Raw genomic sequence first — 23473 nt, 5'->3', positions numbered from 1 at the left:
ACAGGTGTACACTGACTGGACTGTAGCGGTTGAGCTGTGGGGCTGGCAAAGGGACAGTGAGTAGGGACTGGCAGGCAGATATGCATACAGCTATACAGCTGTGTCAGGGTCTGTCCTGCACCAAGCAGTTTTGCCCAGAAGGAGAGCACACAGGGCTCCAGGCCATCTTTTCTTACTTGGGTGCTGACAGCCCTGGAAAGCTGCAAGTAGGGAAGGCAAGGGTGGAGGGGTAGAGGTGGCGTGAGAGATGGGGTTGGAGGGCTAGGTGTATTAGGAAGGATGCTCCCATTCCTCCAGATATAACCTAGAGTTTGGTCATCAGTGGGCTGCCTCCCCACCTCATGACATCGCCTTCAGGTTACCTTCTGGGGGTAGATGCACAATCCTTCAGGAGGATCCTGTGAGCTAGGTTCCTACTGGGCCCTGCAAGTGACGGAAGTTGTCTGGAACACAGCCCAACACAGTGGATGAGAACAGTGCCAGCATCCCGGCAGGGGGTGCAGCGGTACTACCGCGCATTTGCGCCTCCAACAGCTTCCCTGGGAAAGAAGCCACACTTAAGACTAGTTTGAGAGGCCTGGCCTCATTTTGCCAGTTCTGACCAAGGGCTGGCTCACTTCCAGCTGGGGTCAGTTCTGGGCCAAGACCCATCTCCACTTATGGTGCTATCTCTATCCCCCCACAAATCAAGGTTTTTAGGCCAAATTAGCAGGGATTCGATGATCAGTTCCCCAGAGCCTCCCACAAGAGGACAAATCGCTTTCTGGAGGAGGCGGGACTCCAGGAGGGGTAGGAGGCAGGTTGGCTTTTATCTGCCTTTCCTCCTCCTCCGCATCCCTTCTCCAGTGTCTGGCCCTGCGGGTTGTAACCCGACTCCTGCTCCGGCTCCCCTCCCCGCCACTCCCCCCTCCCCCGCCCCGTCGCCCGGCCCAGCAGCGCCACTCGCGCGCCCCAAGTGCCACATCACTGCACCCTTCCGCGCATCCGTGCCCACCATGCCTCCAACGCCGCTGCTCCTGGCCGCGCTGAGCGCGCTAGCCACGCTGGCCTCGGCCGCGCACCTCAGCTGCTCACCTGGTCCCGATCCCTCCGGTAGGGTCCCAGCTGCTCCCCTGGGTAGATTTAAAAACCCCTCCCTTCATCCACCTGGGATCCTTTCTCTCCCTGTGGGTAGCAAAGCTACCGCCTGGGTAGACTGTCCCGAGGGTACCACCTTGTGACCCTTAGTCAGTCTTGAGAACTTTTGCTGGGGCACTGGATTTTCTCGGCAGCTGAGCTACAGACTCCAGGGAGACAACAGAGCTGGGAGGGGTACCGCATCAGCCAGTCCAGAGCAGGCACCTGGCCTGGAGGGGTGGGGTGTCCACCAGTGGGTCAGAGCGAGCAGGTGCGGGGACTGTCGGACAAGGCAGTCTGAGTCCCCAGATCTTCCAGGAATGGAGAGGTGCTGGCCACAGGAGACTCTTGACCCTTTCTTCAAAACTCCTGGCTGCAATGTGGATAACTTGTCTCTGGAAGTGGCTGAGAAAACGGTGCAGTGACAGGGTAGGGAGAAGGGAGGGACCAGGGACACCGGCTGACCTCAGTTAAAGGTCCTGAGGATGGGTCTGGACTCCATTCTGGTGCCACTGTCTCTTCCAGAAGCCGGGCTCCCGCCTCCCTTTTATTTGGGTGGGGGTATATCTAGTTCATATTCTTGGTGTCTTTATTTGTTAATCACCTGAGTCCAGATGGGGCTCCCAGGGTCTTCAGAGCCCATCGTATCAGATGGAGAATTTCAAGAATTAGGCTTTGTGGTCACCCGAGCGCCTGCCTGCTCTAGCCAGGTGGATGTCGGGAACACAATGCCCCTTTTCTTTGCCCTCAGCCTGGGATTTTCTCCCCACTCCCCCGGCCTCTCCTGGATCTTGATTCATCTTGCTGCAGAATGGCCAGTGCAGGCCAGTTGGGCAAGTGTGTACGTGTACGATCGTGTGTGGAGCTGTGCACAATGCGTGCCTGCTAGCACTGCTGAAACTTGCATGGGAGGGCCTTTCTCTGAGTACCCGGCACCCCAGAAAATGCATAGAATCCAGGCTCCCTCCATAGGAACATGCATGGATGGTTAGTGGGCTTTCGGACCATGGAAACTTCTGGGTCAGCTTGGCAGCTTCGGCCCAGGATTCACATCCAAAGGTGGTCGCTACTCCACTCCCCCTCCCTCACCTCACCCCATTCCCATGTACTAGGGCTTGGGGCACGCCTGGCATACATCTCTCTCCCCGGTCTTTTCATTGATGGAGAATTCTGGTTCTTCCTTAAGCCTGAATTTGGGGTTCACAGCCTGACTCTTTTATTCTGTTGTGTGACTGGGGGCAGATGTCCTGCTCTATCTCAGGACATTCTGACTTCTCTGTTAGAGGGCCTCTAGCCAAGAGCTTGATGGGCAGTTGCAGAGGGAAGGTGGGACAGAAGGCAGCTTCTGTCCCTGCCTTGAAGAAATGCTACCACCTTGTGGTTGATATAGGCATGTGGATTGCTAAGAAGGAAAGAGAAACAGATGAGACTGATTTTAAACAATAAAAAATTTAATTCACTTATCTGAAATATTAAATATTTCCTCCTTGATATAAAGTTATGATTGGAGTATGTTCTAGTTTGCTTTATATTGATGTGATACACACCACGACCAGGAGCAACGTGGGGCTTATTTGGCTTGTCCCTCCTGAATAGACAGAAACTCAAGGCAGGAAGCTGGAGGCAAGAGCTGATGCAGAGGCCACGGAGGAGTGCTGCTTACTGGATTGCTCCCATGGCTTGCTCAGTTTATTTCTTACACACCCCCTTTTGCCTGCTTGTGCTGTAGTGGGTTGATTTTTAGGGGTGGGCGCCTGTAGTCTTTTATATCAGGGTGAGAGCTGTGGTCCTTCCCAGTGGTGCTACCTTCTAAGGACTTTCACAAGACTTCACCCGTTGTGTTAGTTTGGCCTGAAGCAGGGACAGCGACGACAGATATTATTAACTGTGGAATGTTGTCCTTGGGCCGGATTATTCTTAGATACTAAACATGGGTCATCTTCTAGGTCTTTCATAATATACCTCAAAGGTGATTATTATAAGCCCTGAATTAAAACAAAAACAAAAAAAACAGAACAACGGTAAAGAGCCATGTCCAGGCTTTCACTGTGTGATCGGGTGAACCCAGAGCCACGTAGCCTGGAGGCTGGGCCCCTTTTCTGTTCCCTACTGCACTGGCTCATGGTCAAGGTTCTCTACAGCATGATTAGCATGGGGAGGAGAGTATGTCCTGGTGTGGCTTGGATCCATACCAGATCCACACCATAAAGAGTCTGGGTGAGTCTCTTCCCATCGGTTGAGAGGGTAGAAATCGGGCATGGTGTGCACTCCTGTAATCTCAGCATGTGTGAGGAAGGTGGGAGGGTCGGTCAGGAGTTCAAGATCATCTACAACTCCATGGAGAGTACAAAGCCACCTGGGCTACATGAGACCTTGTCTCAAATCGCCAAATTCAACCCCTAACTCAAAGATAGTAAAAACCTGAGCTTCCCTGTGAGTTCCGGGCGGAGGTATGGAGTCTCCAATGCTGCCTGTCTCAGGAGAGCCTGGGCATAGGAAAAGAACCGAGGCAGCCTGGCTCACAGTAGGTACACTGGGCACAGTGGGTTCTAGTAACCAGAGTGAGGCTGAGCCCTTTGATGCCTTCTCTATAGGTGGCGGGCACAGGTGGTTCACTCTTGTATTCACCTGCTGGATGACTGTAGATCTTGAGAGAAGTCTAAGGGTGCTGTGCCTCTGCCAGGCTCCTGGTCACTGCCAGGTTCCATCTGAACAGGACAGAGTACAGACACTTGAAATGGCCCCTATGCTAGCGGGGTTTATCTCTCCTCCCATGCGCGCACACCTGCTCCTAAGAGACTCCTCTTTTGGTCATGGTCATTCTACCACACTTCTGGCCCTTCCCAGCACGAGCCATCAGAGTCCTTCCTGACTACCCCAGGGCCAGTCCAGTTTAAATCTGACGTAATTTTCCTCCTTGACACCTTTTCATTGTGCCCAAAATGCCCAACAGACATGTGGCTGAAAATAGCTGCTGGTTTTCAAGGGGGTGTTATGGCCCCTCCTGGATCTTACTATGGAGTCCATGAGACCTGGCATTCAGGAGGCCCCTGAGACCCCACCGTTGGGAGGATAGTTTTGTGTGCTGATTTTTTTTTTTCTGAAAGGGGTTCCAAAACTCACACATCACTGAGACTCCATATTCTTTCAGTGTTCTTGGGACTTGGGGAATCTGCTTGGATGGCTCTTTGGATAGTGTTCAGTCTGAGTATGGTGGTTGGGGAATCATGGGCACAGTTTGAGGTTGATGGCTCAGGACACTGTGGGAGCTGACGCAAGGCTGCCTATGGGCATGTGGCCACAGAGACCTCCAATTTAGTTCCGGGCTGGGCCAGACCAATTCCAGCACACCCACTTTCTTAAGCAAGCCCTGTGGTTTGTCAGACTCTGGTTCCTGACCTGAGAGATGGGTGCCCCGATGCTTTGAGCTCAGAGGTCAGCAGTGCAGACCAGTGGGATGCAGGTGACAGAGGACGGGACAGGGCTGGTTCCCAGTGAGTACTCAGCAAAGGCTGTGGAGGGAGAGATGTGTGTGTCTGTTATTAACTCGGGTTGTCTCTCTTCCCAGGTAAATGTCAGGGGCTGGCCTCTACCCACAATGGTACGTACCACCCCACCCCTGCCTTGCTTTGTAGGAACTTCAAAGTCCCCTGGCTCACATGGTGTCAAAGTAGAGATGCTGGCTTCCGATATGGGTAGCAGGGCAGGCTCAGCAGACCCAGCGCAGTTAGACTAAACAAGAGGGCAGCCTGTCCTGCTTGCCTAGGAGGCAATGCTAGGGGCCCCTCCGTGGCCAGCCCTGTGTTTGTCTCTTGCTAGAAGATTCTTTTACTTTCATTGCAGGGAGGTGTTATGCTAAGAATGGAGCCCAGGGCCACTTATGTGTTAAGCACAGGCCGAGTTTATGATCCAGGCCCCGCCACAGAGGCCATCTTTGGCTTCTGCTTCTGCAGGCCCAGATGGGCTTCTAAACTTGGCCACGTTCTTTTCCACCGTGCCTAGGTCCTGGTCTCATCCTTCCTGAGATGAGGAGGGGTGGAGCACCTTTCTTAGTGACTTGAGAGCTGTGGTCCAAAACTTTCAGGACAGGGGTGAGGACACAGCTGCTTCTCTGGAACAGGCAAACCTCTCTCCCGCCAGTGGTGTATATCTGGTGTGTTCTATGTGGAGATTTACAAAAGCAGGGAGCACTTCCCCCATAGAACAACCAGCACTGTAGCTGAGCGTGGTGGCTCATGCCTTTCATCTCAGCATTTAGGAGGCTAAGGCAGGGGGATTACCATGAGCTTGGAGCCAACTTGGGCTACATAGAAGTTCTAGGCCTGTCTGGGCTACAGAGTGAGGGCTATCTTAGGAAACCAAGAAGCTGTCTGGCAAGTGGACAGTGGACAGAGGTGCCTGCTGCCAAGACTGACTGGATCTGAATTAAATCCCTGGGGTCCACATGGCAGAAGGAAAGAACTGACTTCTGCAAGTTGTTCTCTGACTTCCATGCTTGTGCTGTGGTGTGAACCAACTATAAATAAATGAAGTTTTAAAAACCTCAAAGGCCAGAAAATAAGACAAAAACCAACATATCTGAAGTGCCCTGAGCAGAAAGCTGAGCACGAACAGCTGTGTCCTTCCACACAATGACAAGGGGGGAAGGTGGCAAGCTCTTAGGTCTGCGTCACACGATGTCTCTGATGGAGGTGGAGGAGCAGGTGACAGGTGAGAGAGAGAGAGAGAGAGAGAGAGAGAGAGAGAGAGAGAGGCTGGCAGGAGGGGTCCAACTTTATGCCCAGCAGCTTCCTGGGCTCCCATCTGCACTGGACAAGTTTAGAAGGCCCTGCTTGGCAAGTGGTGGCCGCAGGAGAAGGGCAGTTGGAGCCATCTGTGCTGGTCCAACGCAGAGTCTAATATCAGAGGAGCTGGCCTCCCTTAGCCTGCACTTATAATGTCCTTGTATCAGGAGGAGAATCAGAGTCAGGCCTGCCAGGTGCATTTCTGGGGGATTTACCCTTGTCTCTAGAGGATGGGATATTCCACACGGGATGTGTTCCCGTGGACATTTCTCCTTTGGGACTGTCTTGAGGCTTACTCCTGCTTCTGCCAATTTCCTGGCCTCATCATGTATCCCCAGGCAGGGCAGGCTGCCTGCCGCCATTCTGCTGGTGTCTTTGCCATCCTGGCCCATTTGCTGGTAGGTGTCTGGATGCAATCAGTTCAGAGTTCCTCGCTGTGTCTCCCATGGACCCTGCTTCCTCCACAGTAGCTCTATTCTTGTCTCTCCCCACGGACTTGGTTGTGCCGTCATTTCAGGCCCTTGTCTTAGGTGGTATCTACTTGGGCATGGGTCGTTATATGACCTGCTGACTCTCCTTCTCCAGCCACGTGCGTGGACCTGCACCTCAGGACATGCGCCGATGCAGCCTATAACTACACGTCATTCCCCACACCTCTGGAGCACCGGTCACGGGAGGCTGTGGAGGCCAGCCCTGAGTACATGCTGCTGGGCGTGCTGCACTTTCTCCTGGAGGGTCAGTGCAACCCTGACCTGCGTCTGCTAGGGTGCTCCGTGCTGGTCCCCCGATGTGAGGGAGGCCACACTCAAAGGCCCTGCCGGCATGTCTGCGAGGGCCTTCGAGAAGCCTGCCAGCCGGCCTTTGATGCCATCGACATGGCCTGGCCCTACTTCCTAGATTGTGCCCGATACTTCACACCAGAGGAGGAAGGCTGCTACGACCCTCTGGAACAGCTCCGGGGTAAGGCAAGGCTTTGGGGCGCTTCAGGCTGCACATTTGCTCTGGGGGTGATTGTGTGGGCAGGCAGGTGTCAGGGGTCTGCTTGTGCTGTGTGACAAACAGATCAATTGGTCTGGGATGGCACAGGCAAGAGAGAGAAGTCACATCCTGGTGCTGACCTTGCTCTCTGTAGAAGGGTACCAATAGGGTCCTATGAAGGGTTATCTCATATGGAACTCTTTATCAAAGACTCCCACATCTATGGGCTCGGAGGGAAGACTGGGGGTGAAGGGCGGCTTATCAAAAGGGGCAAGTGCCCCAGCCAAGCCTGTGAAGGAACCTCCTCATGGAGAGGCCTTTGCCCAGCAAACAAGTAGGGGCATGGGCATAGTAGACAAAGCGCCCAGCTACAGCTTTCTTTAGGAAACAGCATCACATTGGCTGTGCCACTGGGCTGGGCTGGGCAGGGAACATCTCAGCAGACCTGCTGGCCAAAGCTGAGTCTGAAGGATGACACAGGCTGTGTGAGTCGGATGGAGTCACCCTTCAGGAAGACTCTTTGGGACAGCAGGAGGCATGATGCAGGCTGCCCCGAGGAGGGCTTGGTTTTCTCCAGGGCCAACCTGTGGTGGAGGTGTGGGCTTTACTGAGCCGCTCACCTCAGGAGGTGTGTGGAGGTCCTGGAGGGTGGCTTGGCATAGCTTGTTAGTTGAACACAGCCCTCTCTGTTGCCACATGCACCTTTCCTGAGTCTGCTATGTGCACAGGGGTAAGAAAGAGGGTCCCCTGGGAATCTGCACGCACCCACCATGCAACCCTGGCCCATGGAGTTGCCTGTGGGACAGACACAAGTCCTTCTGTCCTGTCCAAGACAGGAGTCACTAGCCATGCTTTAATCTCATTTCACTGTCGTGAGCTTAAGAGTCCCATGTGGCCTGTGTGTCGGCCGGGGAAGGGCAGCGGCTGGCTTGGTTGGGCCCTGGCATCCTGTGGCCTTACTTTGAAAGCCCTTAGTCTTCTGCTGCAGTTGGGAAATGGAGGCCCAGGGAAATAGACAGAACAGGTACATCTACTGAAGTCACCCTGGCCGGCCACTGGTGAATGACTGGTGTGTGCATCTTTATTTATTGAGTGCCTACTGTGTACTGAGACACAGAGGCTTTGGGGAGGGTGCAGACCTAGCTGAGGGTGTGGGAGTGGCTGCCAGGAGGTGCAACACGCTGAGCCTAGTCCTGGAGCCTGGTACTCTCCTGGAGAAGGCGGTTGGGCTCAAGCACATGCAGTGGGTGGTGGAATCGCTACGCTGGTCATCAGTTGCTGTGCCCACAAAGGGCTCAGGCGTGGAGGCAGTAAGCAAGGCTGGTGAGCTAAAAGGCCGCCAGCCCACTCTCGCTGACCCTGTTGTCCCAAGAGAGCCCAGGAGTTATTTTGGGCATTTTTTTAAAACCACCAAATTGCTACTTTCACCTGCTCTTTCTCCCCAGAAGCCATTTTGAGCACAAAGAAAACTGCAAGTGGGACATTCAGAGAATGGCATTAACTCTTTGTGGCCCTCGGGGCCTGCAGGGACCTGCCTCAAGTTTCTGAAGCTGTCCAGGGGAGGGTCCCCAGGGCTGCTAGCCATTGGGCTTCTGCTCTGGAGAGGAACGGGAAGATTGGGTGGTGGTGACAGGTGCCCCAGCCCCCCTCTCCTTCCTGGTGGGAATTCTCCCTGTTGCAGAAGTATTTGGGAGCAATCTTAGCACACGGCAGACTGTGGGGAACCACTCTGAACCACGCTGCCTGGCTCGTGAGAGTGACACGACATAAGCCATGGCACTGGCTCATGTGTGTGCTGACACAGCGTAGGCCATGACACCAGTAAGGAGAGAGGGATGCAGAGCTGTGTCAGGGCCCCCGTTATGGCAGACAGACAACCAAGGCTTAGAGGCAGATGGCAGCCTCTCAGCGATTTCTGTAGGTGGAGGATTCCTAAATGCACCTTCTCTTGAGATTGCTTTTCACATTTGAACGCTCCCAGGCAGTGACATCTTGTGGTCACTTACACCCTGTGAGTAGAGTCACGTTCCATATGCATTTCCTTGGGTACTGTCACTGTCAATGCCATCCAGGAGGCCTATGGGTCATCTCCACACCCCACTTATATAGCAGTGAAGTGGGGTTAGAGGTGAGGATGCTGGGACAGGCTGGTGAGCCACGAGTTACTCACTTATGGTGCACACCTCAGACCCATTTCCACCTCCTTCCCCAGGAGAGCTGGATGCTGAGGAGGCTCTGCCCTCAGGCCTGCCGCCTACCTTCATTCGCTTCGCCCATCACTCCTATGCTCAGATGGTCCGGGTGCTGAAGAGGACAGCAACCCGCTGTTCCCAGGTGGCCAGGACATACAGCATTGGGCGCAGCTTCGAAGGCAAGGATCTGGTTGTCATCGAGTTCTCAAGCCGCCCAGGCCAGCACGAGCTCAGTGAGTGACCCTGGGAGGCCCGTGTGTGATTCTGCCCCTGGAAACAGGATGCACTTAGCCTTGGGGTGTACAAGCTGGGAGCGACCATTTAGTGTCTCCATCCACTTACCCACCCATGGTCACCTGGACCTGATTGTAAGGGACCACAGAGCACAAGGATGGTGTTCAAAAGAATATCTCCAAGTCAGGCACGGTGGCACATGCTTTTAATCCCTGCACTTGGGAGGCAGAGGCATGAGGATCTCTGTGAATTCCAGGCCAGCCTTGTCTACAGAGTGAGTTCCAGGACAGCCAGGACTACATACAGACCTTGTCTCAAAAACATTTGTTTAAAAAAGATTTTTCAAACAAACAAACAAAAAACAAAAAAAACTTGAGAGTTTGGGACCATGGAAATGAGTTGGTCTCATCCAAACAGAGACACTGGTCTGAGGAGACTGAGAAATAGCAAGGAAATAGGCCACCTAAACAGGTGACAGTGTGGAGACTCTGTCTTCAGGGCGAGTGCAAGGTTTCCCGAGAGGCTGGAGGCTGGAGGGTCTAGGGCAGGTCCTGGAGAGGACCCTGGGTCTGGCAGGGTCAGTGGCCAGTGCCAGAGCTTCGGTCCTTAGACTCTTAGTGTGGAATATGTTGCTGTCGCCATCACTGCTGCAGTCTTGTGAGTCCTGGGTCTGTGCAGGTCTGGGTCCTGGTTGCTTTCCTTCCATGAAGCACATTTTTTTTCTCCTGTGGAGCATATTTTGCTAAGCTAGTGTGTGGACACAGTGGGTTTTCCATTTCCAGACCAAGGTCTGGTGACACGGGATGTGGACATCTGTTCTGAGCCGTGGAAAATGCTAGATGGCTCAGGTCCTTTGGGACTTCCTTGCTGTGGTGCAGATTAGGAACGGAACTTTGTTACAGTAATTACTGAGCTAGAGAAGAGGCTCTATGCTGACTGTCTCTGGAGCTCTAGAATCTTCTGAACTGTGAAGTGGCCATGTTGACTCTAAAGGGTCCTACTCCCAGCACTGACAGCATCACTAAATCTGAGTCCTCCCTTGGTTCCCTCCTCCAGCCCAGTTGTCCCGTAGCCATGCTGGTATCAGTGAGTCCCATCCTTTCATCCAGCCCCAGCAGTCTCTGTATCTGTGGACACAGGCTCTGCTGGGCTGTCACCCCCACCCAGCTTTTACCTGGCCAGGCTGGGCAGTGTGGACAGCATAAGCTCAAAGGCCCTGTCTCTCATGGGGTCAGAGGTCATCAGATCACATCTGGCCTCCAAGACCAAACCTAATCCCACTCCTGCAGAGACAGTTCCTTATCATTTATAACCTCTGTTGTGGAATTTGAAGGGTGTGGACATTTATACAGCTGATGGTTGCTGGGTGAAACAGTTGGGTAGGAGATTTTATTTTCCACATGGCCAATGTAAGATTCAACAAGGAGGGGTGACTTTCCCACAACCACACTGGAGAAGGCTGCCAGGCCTACTCTACACAGCCATCACCCACCCTTTCACCCATTTACCCATCTGTACATCCGCCACACCTACAATTTCCTCTAACCATCATTCATTATTTTATTCATTTGCCCATCCATCCATCCATCCATCCATCCATCCATCCATCCATCTGTTCATCTATCCATTCGTCCATTCACTTATTTGTTTTTCTATCCAACCACCCATTCATTTATCCATTTATGTGTGTTTTCATTTGTTCATCCATCAGTCCATCCATCCATCCATCCATCCATCCATCCATCCATCCATCCACCCCATCCATCTCATCCACTCATCTACTTGTCCATCTATCCATTTTTCATTCATCCATCTTTTCATTCATCCATCTTTTCATTATCCATCTTTTCATTCATGCATCTATTCATCCTTCCGTCCCAGGACCAGCTCTTTTACCGATTAAGCACTGATGTGCTTGACTTGTTGCACAAACATGGAGAGTGGATGTCAATAGAAGTCACACAAATCAATGGCATCATCTATCATTATAGCATTCTTTACTTATGCTAACAATTGTGGCTAAACATATGAAATGAGTTCAAGAAGTCAGTGTCTAGATACATCATTATGCCCAGAGACTCTTGAGTCTAAACAAGTAGGAATCGATCCCGGCACACCCGGTAGACCCTTGCTGAACCCAGTCTGTGAGACCACACCCCACGTCACTCTTTCTCCCCGCAGTGGAGCCTGAGGTGAAGCTCATTGGCAACATCCATGGCAACGAGGTAGCAGGACGGGAGATGCTCATCTACCTGGCCCAGTACCTGTGTTCTGAGTACCTGCTAGGAAATCCCCGCATCCAGCGCCTGCTGAACACCACCCGCATCCACCTGCTGCCATCCATGAACCCTGATGGCTACGAGGTGGCCGCTGCAGAGGTGGGAGCTCCCACCGCCTGGAGATGGGCTGCTTCCTCCAACACCCTTAACCTTTTACTTTACTCATCGTTGTTGGGGATCTGTTTGCAATCACCTCTCTGAGGTGACCAGGGCAGAGCAAGCAGCAGTGCTGCGACATTTTACTTGATGGGTGGGCAGGGCTGAGGATGTAGTTCAATGGCAGAGTATATGTCAGTCATTCAAGATAAAGAAAAGAGCTCCAAGGAGAAAGTGTCCTGGTGAGGGGTAAGGAAAGCTCACAGGGAGGGACAGAGGGACATGGGCAAGAACCAAGAGAGGCAAGGGGCCAATGGCATGGACTGCTACTGGACGAGGTGGGGCCTCCGTGCATGGGAGAATAATGCAGAGCCGTGATGCTAAGGGGAGAGGAAAAGCCTGTGTGGAAGTGTGGGGGATGGGAGGGAGGGCAAAGGTGATTCACCCTGCACTCATCACATGAAGCCACAGGAGCCATAGTCCCGTGCGAAACTCAGTCTGGCTGAAGCCTGTGGAGTGGAAGATGTGGGGTAGGAGACGCCGATCCTTAGCTGAGCCCTTGTGTTCAGGGTGCCGGCTACAACGGCTGGACCAGTGGGAGGCAGAACGCACAGAACCTGGATCTGAACCGCAACTTCCCTGACCTCACCTCGGAGTACTACCGGCTGGCCTCCACTCGTGGTGTGCGCACAGACCATCTCCCCATCTCACAGTACTACTGGTGGGGTAAGGTAGGAGCTGTGTGGCCACTCCCTGAGCCACGGCCTCCAGGCGTCCCTCCCTAGGGCACTGACCCCTCTAAGCCTCAGTGTTTGGTCTGCAAGGTAGGCTGGTGCCTTGTTGGGCCGGCAACAAAGTATCGACAACCCCAGTCTCCAGCAGAGATGAGACGGGTCTGCTGCATCCTGGCCCCGACACTTTCTCAGAATCCCTGAGTTCTCCCTCAAGAGTGAGCTGAGCTTGACAGAAGAGCTCCTTTGTAGCTAGTATAAGCTGTTTAAGGTCAGAACCATTTCTAAGGTTAGTGGGGCCTCAGTGCAGGAAATGGGCGGTCAGGCGCTGCAGAGGTGGGGTTCTCCTCAGCTGCCTGGAGAGGTACCTGACCAGGAGAGACAGGGTAAACTCCAGGCTGAAAGACCATCACAAACTCTGTGGTGACTGGAGGGAACTGTAGTGGCTGGACAGGAGTTCTGTTGAGTCTGGCTGGGAAGGTCATGGACGTTTCAGAATCCTGACAGCAGTCCTTCCTCCCCGGCAGGTGGCCCCTGAGACCAAGGCCATCATGAAGTGGATACAGGCTGTTCCCTTCGTCCTCTCAGCCAGCCTACACGGGGGTGACCTGGTGGTGTCCTACCCCTTCGACTTCTCCAAGCACCCCCATGAGGAAAAGATGTTTTCTCCCACGCCGGATGAGAAGGTGAGAGATGAACACGGTAATGAGACTGAGCAAGTGTTCTGCTAGCACAGTCGCTTCTGTTCTAGCTCGTGAGACTATGGGTATTGTTGAACCCTCAGGAGCCCCTTTGCTTGCTTCCCCCACCTTCCTGTCAAGCAGAGAGCAGGCTTCCTTTTCAGTGTCCCCCCAACCTCAGGAAGGCGCTCTGGCCGCTCCCTGATGTGTCTCATGTAGTTCCAGACCTTACCAGCAGGGAGCAGTGCTACCACATGCATGGTGCCCTGTGGGCTCTGAGCGGCCTTCTCTTCCCTGGGCCCCAGCTTTAGGTGCAGGGGTTAGGGTCCTGCTGCTGCTCACAGGGGTCCCTGGGTAAGGTCCCTGATTTCTCAGGTCTGTTTTCCTCACTGTAGGCGAGACTGAGTGACACTGGGACCCTCCAGGCACTTTTGCCCTAAAAGCCACCTTGCTGTGCCCACCCAGCCCTATGTTCGTTTGCAAGGAGACAGGAAGCTGGTCCTTCCCTTGCATGGGTGAGAAGGCTGGCAGAGGGAGGGCAAGGCTCAATGGTTCTTGATGTCCCTTAGGTCTGGACTAGGTCCTTATTCTCTCTTGTATTGCTGGAGGCTGCAAGCTCCTGTCCCGGGTGGGGCCTGTGCAGGTCTGAGCTAGCCTTGGTCTTTAGCCAGGCCCCCTGGGGAGTCACATGGGTGCAGAGAGCCTGGCCTGCCCTCAAGAGCAGTTTTCACGACAAACTTAGGGGAAGGGACATGGAGGGAGGGACCATCCGGGATGGACAAGGTCCAGATATCAGGCTCCCTTACTTCTGAGCAACCTGGCTGGGGCACAGCTGCCCCCAACCCCTGCTGGACACTTGTACATCAAACTGCTCTTGCATGGCACCTTCTGTTCCTGAGTCACAATTGCAGAGAGGACTGTTCATTCCTACTCTGTCTGTGGAGGGAGACAAATCAAGAAACAAGCAATGAGAGGACAGCCAGCCTCTATCAAGAGTCCCAGAGGTTGGGGCATAGTGTATATAGACATGTGTGAACACAGATGAATTTTCACTCACATTTGTGTTTGCATGCCATTGGGAGCATATGTACTTGCCCGTGTTCACATGTGTCAGGGGAGGAACCCCAGCCTGGCCTAGACTTAGGGAGGGTTTCCCTTAGGTTGTGGCTTCTCCTAGAGGGGCACAGGGCCAGAGTGAGGTGGAGACCCCCAAGTATGGAAGGAGGCTTCAGGCACAGGCTGGGAGAGACCCTTTTGCAGCCAGGTGAGGCTCAGTGCCCTCATATTTGTAAGCTGCAAGGGCTGTGCCAGCAACAGCTGTATCTTCTGGCTTCACAGCCCTGCATCTGCTCATCAGCTCACTCATCCACTCATTCTTACACTCACCCAATCCTTCATTCAGTCACTCACTTACTTATTCATTCATTCACTCACCCAATTCTTCACTCACTTACTTTTCATTCATTCATTCATTCACTTCCTCACTCCTTCACTCACCCAATCATCTTTCACTCACTTACTTATTCATTTATTCACTCACTCACTCATTCATTTGCACACTCATTCAATGTGGGGTCTCAGATCTTGGCCTGTCACAGAGCAATCGCATCCCCTGAGTGGGCAGGTGCACTCTGAGCAGCAGGAGCTCATCTATGTCAGGCCAGCCTCTCAGCCTCTGTGCCTGGGGATGTCCGTAGCGGGGAGGTTCACCTCAATGGGTCCCACTAGAGTCAGAAGAAATGAGCCTGCTCCCCAGGCATCCATCCTCAATCAATAACTGTGCAGCCGGCAGCCAGTGGCAGGCGCTGTGGAAACCACAGTCTCAGGAGAGGTGGGGAGAGTGTGTGAGGGAAGGAGCTGGCTGGGTGTCCCGAGGGACGCCCAGGGAGAGCCAGTTTGGAAGCCGTGCTCTTATCTCTCAGCCCTTCCTACTTGCCACAGCCCTAGCAGTCAGCACAGAAGCAGCTGCTGAGAGGGTGGGTTGCTGTGCCCAGTGACCTGCATTCCTGGGCCTCTGCAGCCCAGCACCTGGCGTGCGTCTTTCTTTCTTTCTTTCTTTCTTTCTTTCTTTCTTTCTTTCTTTCTTTCTTTCTTTCCTTCTTTCTTTCTATGTTTCTTTCTTTCTTTTTCTTCTGTTGTTCAAGGCAGGTTTTCTCTGTGTAGCCCTGGCTGCCCTGTAACTCGCTCTGTACACTGGGCTGTCCTCAAACTCACAAAGACCTGCCTGCCTCTGCTGGGATTAAAGGTGTGCAACCATCTTCTTTTTTCTTTTTTACCTTTCTTTGCTTCTTCCTTCCTTCCTTCTTTTTTATTTTTGGTTTTTTTGAGACACAGTTTCTCTGTGTAACCCTGGCTTTCTTGAATTTATTCTATAGATCAGGCTAGCCTTGAACTCAGAGTTCTGCCTGCCTCTGCCTCCCAGTTTCTGGAATTAAAGGTGTGTGCTACCACACCTGGCTCTGGCCGCCTTGTGTCACAAGGCCTGCAGGCAGGCCACTCCTCTGTACACTCTTGCTCCAAGCCAGGCCTGAGGCTCATGTGCCCAGGATTTTGGAGAAGATGGCTACAGCCTCCTTCCAGGCTCCACCCGCAGGACCATGGAGGAACATGGGATGATGATCCCAAGGCAAAGATGAGAAAGAAGAGTGGGAAAGGGTCAGACAGTCCAGGTACTGAGCCTAACCCCAGAGCCAAGCCCAAATTTAGATAGATGGTGGAAGGCTGCAGAGCCCTCATCTTCCTTCTCCATCTTCATCTCCAGATGTTCAAGCTGTTGGCAAGAGCCTATGCTGATGTCCACCCCATGATGATGGACAGGTCGGAGAACAGGTGTGGGGGCAACTTCCTGAAGCGGGGGAGCATCATCAACGGGGCAGACTGGTACAGCTTCACTGGAGGTGCGGCCTGAGCAGGCGGGTGGGCGGGGCATCCCTCAGCAGAGCCCTGGCACTCCAGGCAGAGTCTGGCTTGAATTTTAGTCACCATCTTCCTGGAGAGGCGGGACTGGCATGAGTTGGTCCTGTGACTTTGGAAGCTGCTGCTAAGTTTATTTTATAATCACTCATTCGGTGATTCTGCTTGTGACCGAGCCCTTGCTGGGACTGGACAGGCTTGCTAGGTGCAGTGGCAGAGTCCCAGATAAGCTGACATGTCAGAAGCTGACAACGGAGGATTTATTTGGTTCTGTGTGAAAGGTTCTAACAGTTGGGACATGTACTTTAAGGTTTTCCCAAGCTCAGTGTTCACCAGGCCTCTGAGTCCTTACTGCCTGCTAGGTGCTGGGTGAAGGCGCCACAAGTGCATTGTGGGGCACAAATGCTCTGCATGCCCTGGAGTGCCCATATGCATAGACACACTCCCTCCGTCTGATTCCTGCTGTATCCCAGCATATTTCCCACTTGGACCATTCCGCAGATGAGGGCAAGAGACAGATGCACGAGGCCTGGGTTAGCAAGGCTGGGCTCACCGTGCAACTCTGTCTTCCACCAGTTTTACTCAAGTGACTGAGCTCTACCTTTTTAATCCATTTCAAAGCTACTATTTGGCCCTTTCATGCTTCCAGGGCCTGGCACACACACCATCGTCTTCTGGGGCATGAAAGCTTCTCTTCCTCCTAGGCTTGATTGGTTTCTCAAATAGGGTCCTATGGTTGAGGCTGACAGAAGTCCTATAAGGGCTGAACTGGAGAGGCCAGCGGGCTCCCTTCCAGCAGCTGGCAGGGCTGTGGGGCAGATGGGCCCACAGATGGACAGTGGCAGCCATGAGGACCGTGGGCTGTGATCGCTGCAACAGCAGGGCTCAGAAATCCAAAGTCCTTAGCAGAGAGGGCAGGGAGAGGACATTCTAGTCCCTCTGACTCACTCTCCTGGGAAATGGAAATGATCAGGTCTCCCTGGGCTGCTGTCGGAACTGTGGGCAGCTGGAAGCTGCCAGACTCGTTGGGGCTGCAGCCGCACTAGCTGGGGCACAGAGGCTCATGTGGTACCCCGCTGGCTTCTCTGGGAGAACAAGCTTCTAATCCCATGGACTCTGCTACCAACCTGTCTGGAATCAGAGTTTCCCTCTGTGGTTTTGCCAAAGCCTTCTGCTCCTGTCCTCGGGGCTATGCGTGGGAGAACAGTGGCAAGGTAAGTCATCTCTATGCACAAAGCAGCGCTGGTCCTGGAGTCTTGGCCCTGCTCCAGGCTCTCTGCCCTTGACACCCAGCTGCCCACCCCACAGGTATGTCTGACTTCAACTACCTACACACAAACTGCTTTGAGATCACGGTGGAGCTGGGCTGTGTGAAGTTCCCACCAGAGGAAGCGCTCTACGGCCTGTGGCAACACAACAAGGAGCCCTTGCTGAACTTCCTGGAGATGGTGAGCCCTGCCCACAGGAAGCTCCCCATGGCCCACCATGGGCCCTCCTCCCCCACCACAGGGTCCAGCTCCACCCTTAGTCTGTCTCTGTGCAGTGCTCTGTGGAAGCGTCTGTTTGTGACACCCCTGACCATTCATTAAGGAATGGGGCCTCCCAACCACTCTCCCTCCCACACACCCTGGGGAAATGCCAGGAAAATGCCCCTTGAGTAAAAATCTCCTACCTGGCAAAGCATGATTGTTAAAGGGAGCAAGGGGCCTGGCGGTCTGGGATGGAGTCTGACCAGCATCCAAGGGGCAGCAGGTGAATCAAGCTGAGTCCCGAGAGAAGAGAAACCAGGCAGGAAGAGGGTACTCTCTGAGCAGAGGGGCTTCAGTAGGGGACTCGGCGGGGCACTTGAGATCTACAGGGTTCCTCGCCATGACTGGTGTGGCAGCAGGACTGAAGGGGACATTATGTGTGGGAGGGTCTCACACGTGATCGTTCTGGGATACAGCCTGTTCACATGCCAGAGGCCTGAGGTGGGAAGGTAGACTGCCTGGGAGTAACTGCCTATCTGCATTGAAGTCATCTGGACACAGGTGGGCAGACAGTGACGGGGGTGGGTGAAAATACATTCTCAGAAACCCCCACTGGATCCTTAAGCTAGGATCTTCTGGGGCAGGGGAAATAGGTGCCTGAGCCAAATGCTTTACACAGCACAGCTCGCATGAGTGCTATAAAATCACGACAAGGCCCAGAGGGCTATAGGGAGATAACAGTGCTTCACAGTTGGTCCTTACCCCTAAATTGGGCCCATCCTTAGACGACCCTGCTCTAGGCAGCCCCACCCCTAGGTGATGGGGCTTGAGAGAAGGATCGCAGGGACACATGACAGAGGGGGAAACAGAGAAAAAGAAGTGACTGTGCAATGGGGCCTGGAGTTCTTCAGGTCTACACTTTGTGTCCTCAAGTTCTGGCTTTGGCTCCTTCTCTTTCTAGAGGGGTTAGAAACCTCCCACCAGGAAAGAACGGGCCGAGCCTTGCTAGAGCAGCACCAAAGGGAAGAACACAGCCCCCGGGTAGCACAGAATGTGGTCATGTGTTTTCCGGGGCAGCTGGCATGTCCCTTAGGCAGGGTGAGTCTTCTCCTTAGGGCAGAGCTAGGTGCCCAGGCCATTTTGTGGTCAACTGGGGAAAAATGAGTTAGAAGGGGCCTTTGAGGGGCTGGGATCACTCCTCGGATATTGTAGGTGAAGTCTCAGTGTATGAAGATTTAATGGCAAGAAGAGTGGTGGCCAGTCAGGCAGCACTTGGCTTACTTCTAGACAGATGACCCCAGGAAAGCGGGCACGGGTCCTGATAAGGATCAGGTCTGTCATGGCCAATTGAGGTCACTTTCATAGTGATCCTGAGCAGGCCCAGGGGTGGGGGTGGAAGAGCAGAACCGGTTCTTCCTGCTGCACAGCTCCAGGCCCCAGGGTGGCAGGAGAGGACCCCAGTTGAAGTGCAGATGGGTGACTAGCCAACTGGAGGGAGGGGCTCCGAGGGGCAGGCCCTGTTCCCTTGAGGGGCAGCTCAGTAAAACCCAGCAGGGAGAGAGAAGCTGGGCTATGGGGTCAGCAGGAATGATACCCTGGAGGCTGAGGAGTGATTATGCCTACAAGTAGGGGCAGGAGCCAGTTGGTGCGGATGGCCAGAACGTTCTAAGAGGATGAAGGTGGAGGGTGAGGTCTAGAGGGATACATGTGTGTGGGAGTGTAGGCTAGCAGTCACTATTGACCCAAGGGGCAGCTTTAGCCATGTCAGCTGAGCTGGTGCCACATGTAGGATTCAGTGCCATTCTGTGGAGGAGGAGGAGCAAGGCAGGAGCTTCACTGTCAGTTTTTCACAACCAACAGCTTTGCATTTCAAACCACTCCTCTTGCTCCTCTTGCAGGATATTGTTTCTGGTTTCAGCACCACGGAACAGCAATCCATGCTCAGGAGCATCCAGGCGGTGGCCACCCATCCAGGGCAAGCCAGCTGCCCCTTGTTTATGTCATGAGAGTTGCATGCCCATCCTGTGCTCGCCCCACATTCTACATCCCCTCCTCTCCCAAACATTCAAACCTTGATGTTCTTCCTCTCACAGTGCCACTGTGGGTCAGGAGGGAGTGCGGCAACTGCCAAGAGCCATTGATTCTGAGCCATGTGGACTCCAGGGACGATTGAGTTCCTGCCTTTGCTGATCTCAGAGGCACTGTGAGCCCTAGATGTTGTTGGCAGCTTTGGCCCCACTTAGATCCATTCTGTAGCTGAGGAAGCTTGAGAATGAAGAAACAAATGGTTTGCTGGGGTCAGGAAGCGCTGGGGCAGGAGCCGTTGTGTGCAGAAGACACGAGGTGTGGCTGGGAATTAGCAGGACCAGTTCACAGTAGGGCTAAGTGGGTCCAGCTCCATGGCTGTCCATCATGGGTTTCACTCTGAAGATGTCCACTAGGTGTCTGGTGCAAAGACAGACTCATGGTCTGAGAGTCCGGTCTGTGTCCTCACCAGGCTTCCTTCTAGAACTTCTGCTCAGAGGGAACCATGGATGCCTAGCCTAGGAGCTCACATGCCTAAGGGTAGACACTGAAGGTTGTCCTCAGTTTCTGAGGTCAGGAAGAAAAGTAAACTGTTAGGCAGAGCTTCAGTGTCAGTCAGAAAACCCGGAGTGTTCTAGACAGATTGCCAGAGATACCCCGAATAGAAACAAGGCCAGAGAGTGACTTACTCAATTATTCAAGCAGAACCCAACTCAGAGGTACCTGGGGCACTGGTGAAGGTGACACTGGAGACAGGCATCACCTCTGGACCTTCTCTCTGGTGCCTCCAGGTACACCGAGGCATCAAGGGTGTGGTGACGGACAAATACGGAAAGCCAGTCAAAAACGCACGGATTCTAGTGAAAGGCATCCGCCACGACATCACCACAGGTGAGCAACAGCTTTCACCCACGTGTGGGCGAGGCCAGCGCAGGCTTCCCCTTCCACCGGGTTCTCCATCCATTCTTGACCAGCTTGGTGAGGGAGGATGGCGCCACCTGAGGACCCTGTCCGCCCTGTGCTGTGTCTCCTGCTGGGTTTGCCTGGGAAGAGATGGCTCTGCCGTGGCTGCTGGGTTCCCAGAATTACACTGCCTTCTTAGAGGCGGCGGCCTGGGGCCACCTTCCTCCAGGATCCTGTTCAGGCAGATCCTACAGTTTACCCTGGGAACACCATGTGTGTACAGGACACTTATTTCGCTTGTTGCTGTGACAAATACCTGGCCACCTAAGGAAGGGGTCATTTTGTCTCATAACCCACGTTGGTGGAGAAGGCATGGCAGTAGAAGCTACCACAACCTTCCAAAATGGCAGCACTAACCGGGGACCAGCTGTTCAAACACATGAGCATGTCAGGGTGGGGGCACAATCCACACTGAGCCCACAACACTCTGAAAAGCTTGTTTTGTCTCACATTGGCTCTGGCTGTCCTCAGGCCTTTCTCGGCTGGTTAAAAATCATAATCAAAAAAACAAAAACAAAAACAAAAAGAAAAACTAACCCCCCCACCCAGTCTACGGTGCTGGAGAGCTGGCTCTTGCAGAGACCCAGGGTAAGTTCCCAGCATATATGGTGATTCATAGCTATCCGTAATTCCAGTTAGATAGAATTCAATGTCCTCTTAGTGTGCGTGTGGTGCAAGCACAGAGATGTGGGCAAAAGGCTCATCCGCACAGAATAAAAGAAAAAATAAAATAAAAATCTCAAAAACAATTTAAAAATAGACTCCTATAACATGGGGCCTTGGCAGTATTGTTGTCTGGTGGAGGGTAGACTTGCAAATTAAATGCCTGGGGACAGGGTGAAGCCTGCCTGGAAGAGGAGGTTTGACAGACAGGTGGAGGACATTCTAGGGGGAGGCAAACGCCCCTCCCACCCCATGCTAATGCCTGCTTACCTCCATCTGATGTGCAACCTCCTCAGCCCAGCTATCACGCTTCTGCCTCAGCTTGGGGCGGAAGCCCTCTGAGGATTGTGTCTATTCTTTTCAAAGCCCCCGATGGTGACTATTGGAGACTCCTTCCCCCGGGTTCCCACATCGTCATTGCTCAGGCCCCTGGCTACTCCAAGGTTATGAAGAGAGTTACCATTCCCTTGCGCATGAGGAGGGCTGGCCGTGTGGACTTCATCCTCCAGCCTCTGGGGACAGGACCCAGGAACTTTCTTCCTGGACCTTCAAGAGCTTTACCTCGGTCCCAGGATCCACGTGGAGAGCCCGCTCCACTGGATTTTGAGCCTCCCAGGGCACGCAGGCAGCCAGCTACTGGGAGCAAGCCATGGTGGTGGTCGTACTTCACCTCACTGACCCCCTACAAGCCGCGCTGGCTGCTAAAGTACTAGCACCCCTCCCAGGCGCTGCCTTGATGTCCATCTCCATGGCCTGGGCTTCTGTCCAGAGCCGCCCAGCCACAGACACGATGCACAGCCTCTGCAGCTTATTAAAGCGTGTTCACCCACTGTGATGAAAGGCTCTGTGCAGAGAGGCGGGAGGTGGGGGTCATTGGGTCCTTGCCTACTGTGGGCAGCTCAGACTGGTCCTAGTGAAAAGAGCCCATGTCACCTGCTCTCCAGGTGACAGGACCAGAGCTGTCTGGGCATGCCCACGGGATTGCTGGCCTTTCAAGGATCATGAATCCTGGAAGGCTGAGCTCTGGCTCCTGCTGCTGCAGGTTGAGTGGCCAGGAGTCCCCTGGATGGGAAGAGTGGGGGGACACAGAGGTGACTCCAAGGCAGGATCAAGGCCTCAAAGGCAGAAGGGTTGATTAGCACTAGGCTCCCTGCAGCTTGGCTGAAATCTGCCTCTGGGGGCTCACAGGCTCCATGGGGTCCGATTCTGGGGTCCCGTCTTCCTTGGCCCTTCCTTCATTTTAATGTTGCCACCAGCTCAGGTCCAGGGACCTTCCACGGCCCCATGCTCCCCATGGGTGCCCTTTCTTGATCATCTCTCATACTGTAAGAGGATGTGCCAGTCCCTGGATTTACTGCACTGGGAGTCCTGTAGCCCCACGGGAATGCTAGCAAAGAAGGTGCGCTGTCCGGTGCACTGCATATCAGAGCCGGATTGGGGTTCTTAACCACAGAACTTCATCACAGCTTAGTCCTGGAAGAGCTTTCTCTCTGCTTGGCTTATGGGTGTCTCTCTTCTCCTTGTGTCGTTTGGGGTTACGACAACCAGACTGCCACTAGTTCTGAGTTGTTCTGTGGCCTCTTTGCAGCATGGACCCTGACTGACACAGGTTTTCAAGGCCGCAGCCTACATGTTCTCTCCGCTGGCTATGGATATATGGTGGGGTCTAGAGCCATGAGAACATCATGCCAGCATGGCAGCCCACAGCTGCCAAGCCAGGTGTGTGAGCTTCCGAGAATGACCTGAAGTGTTGGTGGAGAGTTTTGCCAGGTTTGCATCTCCTCACATGACTGATGGTCACCGGGTCAGCATTTATTTGGCCCCACTGTGTACAGGACACCGTGCTGAAGTCACTGTATGCCCTGGTGCAGGGATCCCAATGGAAGAGCCATGTGGGTACAGCAGAGGAAGCTGAGCCAGACTTCCAGAGTCTTGGTATGTGCTGGTAGCAGCCAGGTCCCTCTGGAGGGCATGAATATGGTGCTTCCCTGAAACTCCCCTGTCCTGTTCACACTGCCTGGAAGTCAGTGTTGTTAGAGTATAAAGCTCACATGACCAACAGCTCCAGTAATGCCTGAGTTCGAGTGTTGGGCCCTGAGGAGAGGCCTGATGGGTGATCTGATGGGAGAGGTCAGGGAGCATCAGAAGGCTGTGCAGGGTGGGCAGAGGCCCAGTCGGGGGTGATGAGGCTGTGGTATCAGTGTTCGTATCCCTCACCATGCCCTTCAGTGGCTCCTGGTTCTGCTGATGGAATCCTGGTCATCCTTGATGACATCCTGTCATCCTCTGGTACCCTGTCCTGTGAGTGCTACCTGTGTGTTTGCTCCCCGCTTCCAAGCTGCTCCCTTCC

The 23473-nt window shown here is 53.7% G+C and overlaps 1 protein-coding gene across 1 annotated transcript; it reads left to right on the top strand.

Annotated features, from left to right (window-relative positions):
- The first annotated feature begins 985 nt into the window (after positions 1-985).
- On the top strand, positions 986-21953 carry Cpz (carboxypeptidase Z). The gene is made up of 11 exons (XM_055623983.1): positions 986-1092; positions 4685-4717; positions 6486-6860; positions 9091-9303; positions 11486-11682; positions 12249-12410; positions 12938-13096; positions 15852-15987; positions 17312-17451; positions 20289-20388; positions 21490-21953. The coding sequence occupies exons 1-11, from the start codon at positions 996-998 to the stop codon at positions 21834-21836; spliced, it is 1959 nt and encodes a 652-aa protein (XP_055479958.1). The 5' UTR covers positions 986-995; the 3' UTR covers positions 21837-21953.
- The last annotated feature ends 1520 nt before the right edge of the window (positions 21954-23473 follow it).

Source organism: Psammomys obesus, unplaced genomic scaffold, assembly GCF_907164565.1.
Source record: "Psammomys obesus unplaced genomic scaffold, mPsaObe1.curated_primary_1811, whole genome shotgun sequence".
Lineage (NCBI taxonomy): Eukaryota > Metazoa > Chordata > Mammalia > Rodentia > Muridae > Psammomys > Psammomys obesus.
This window is presented reverse-complemented; position numbering and strand designations above follow the sequence as displayed.

Bases quoted from the DNA above. Each gene is read 5' to 3' on its own strand.
- Cpz (XM_055623983.1), top strand. From the start codon at position 996: ATGCCTCCAACGCCGCTGCTCCTGGCCGCGCTGAGCGCGCTAGCCACG. The intron at 4,718-6,485 runs GTACGTACCACC...CTCCTTCTCCAG, and splicing joins GCTGGCCTCTACCCACAATG to CCACGTGCGTGGACCTGCAC. The intron at 6,861-9,090 runs GTAAGGCAAGGC...CTCCTTCCCCAG, and splicing joins CCCTCTGGAACAGCTCCGGG to GAGAGCTGGATGCTGAGGAG.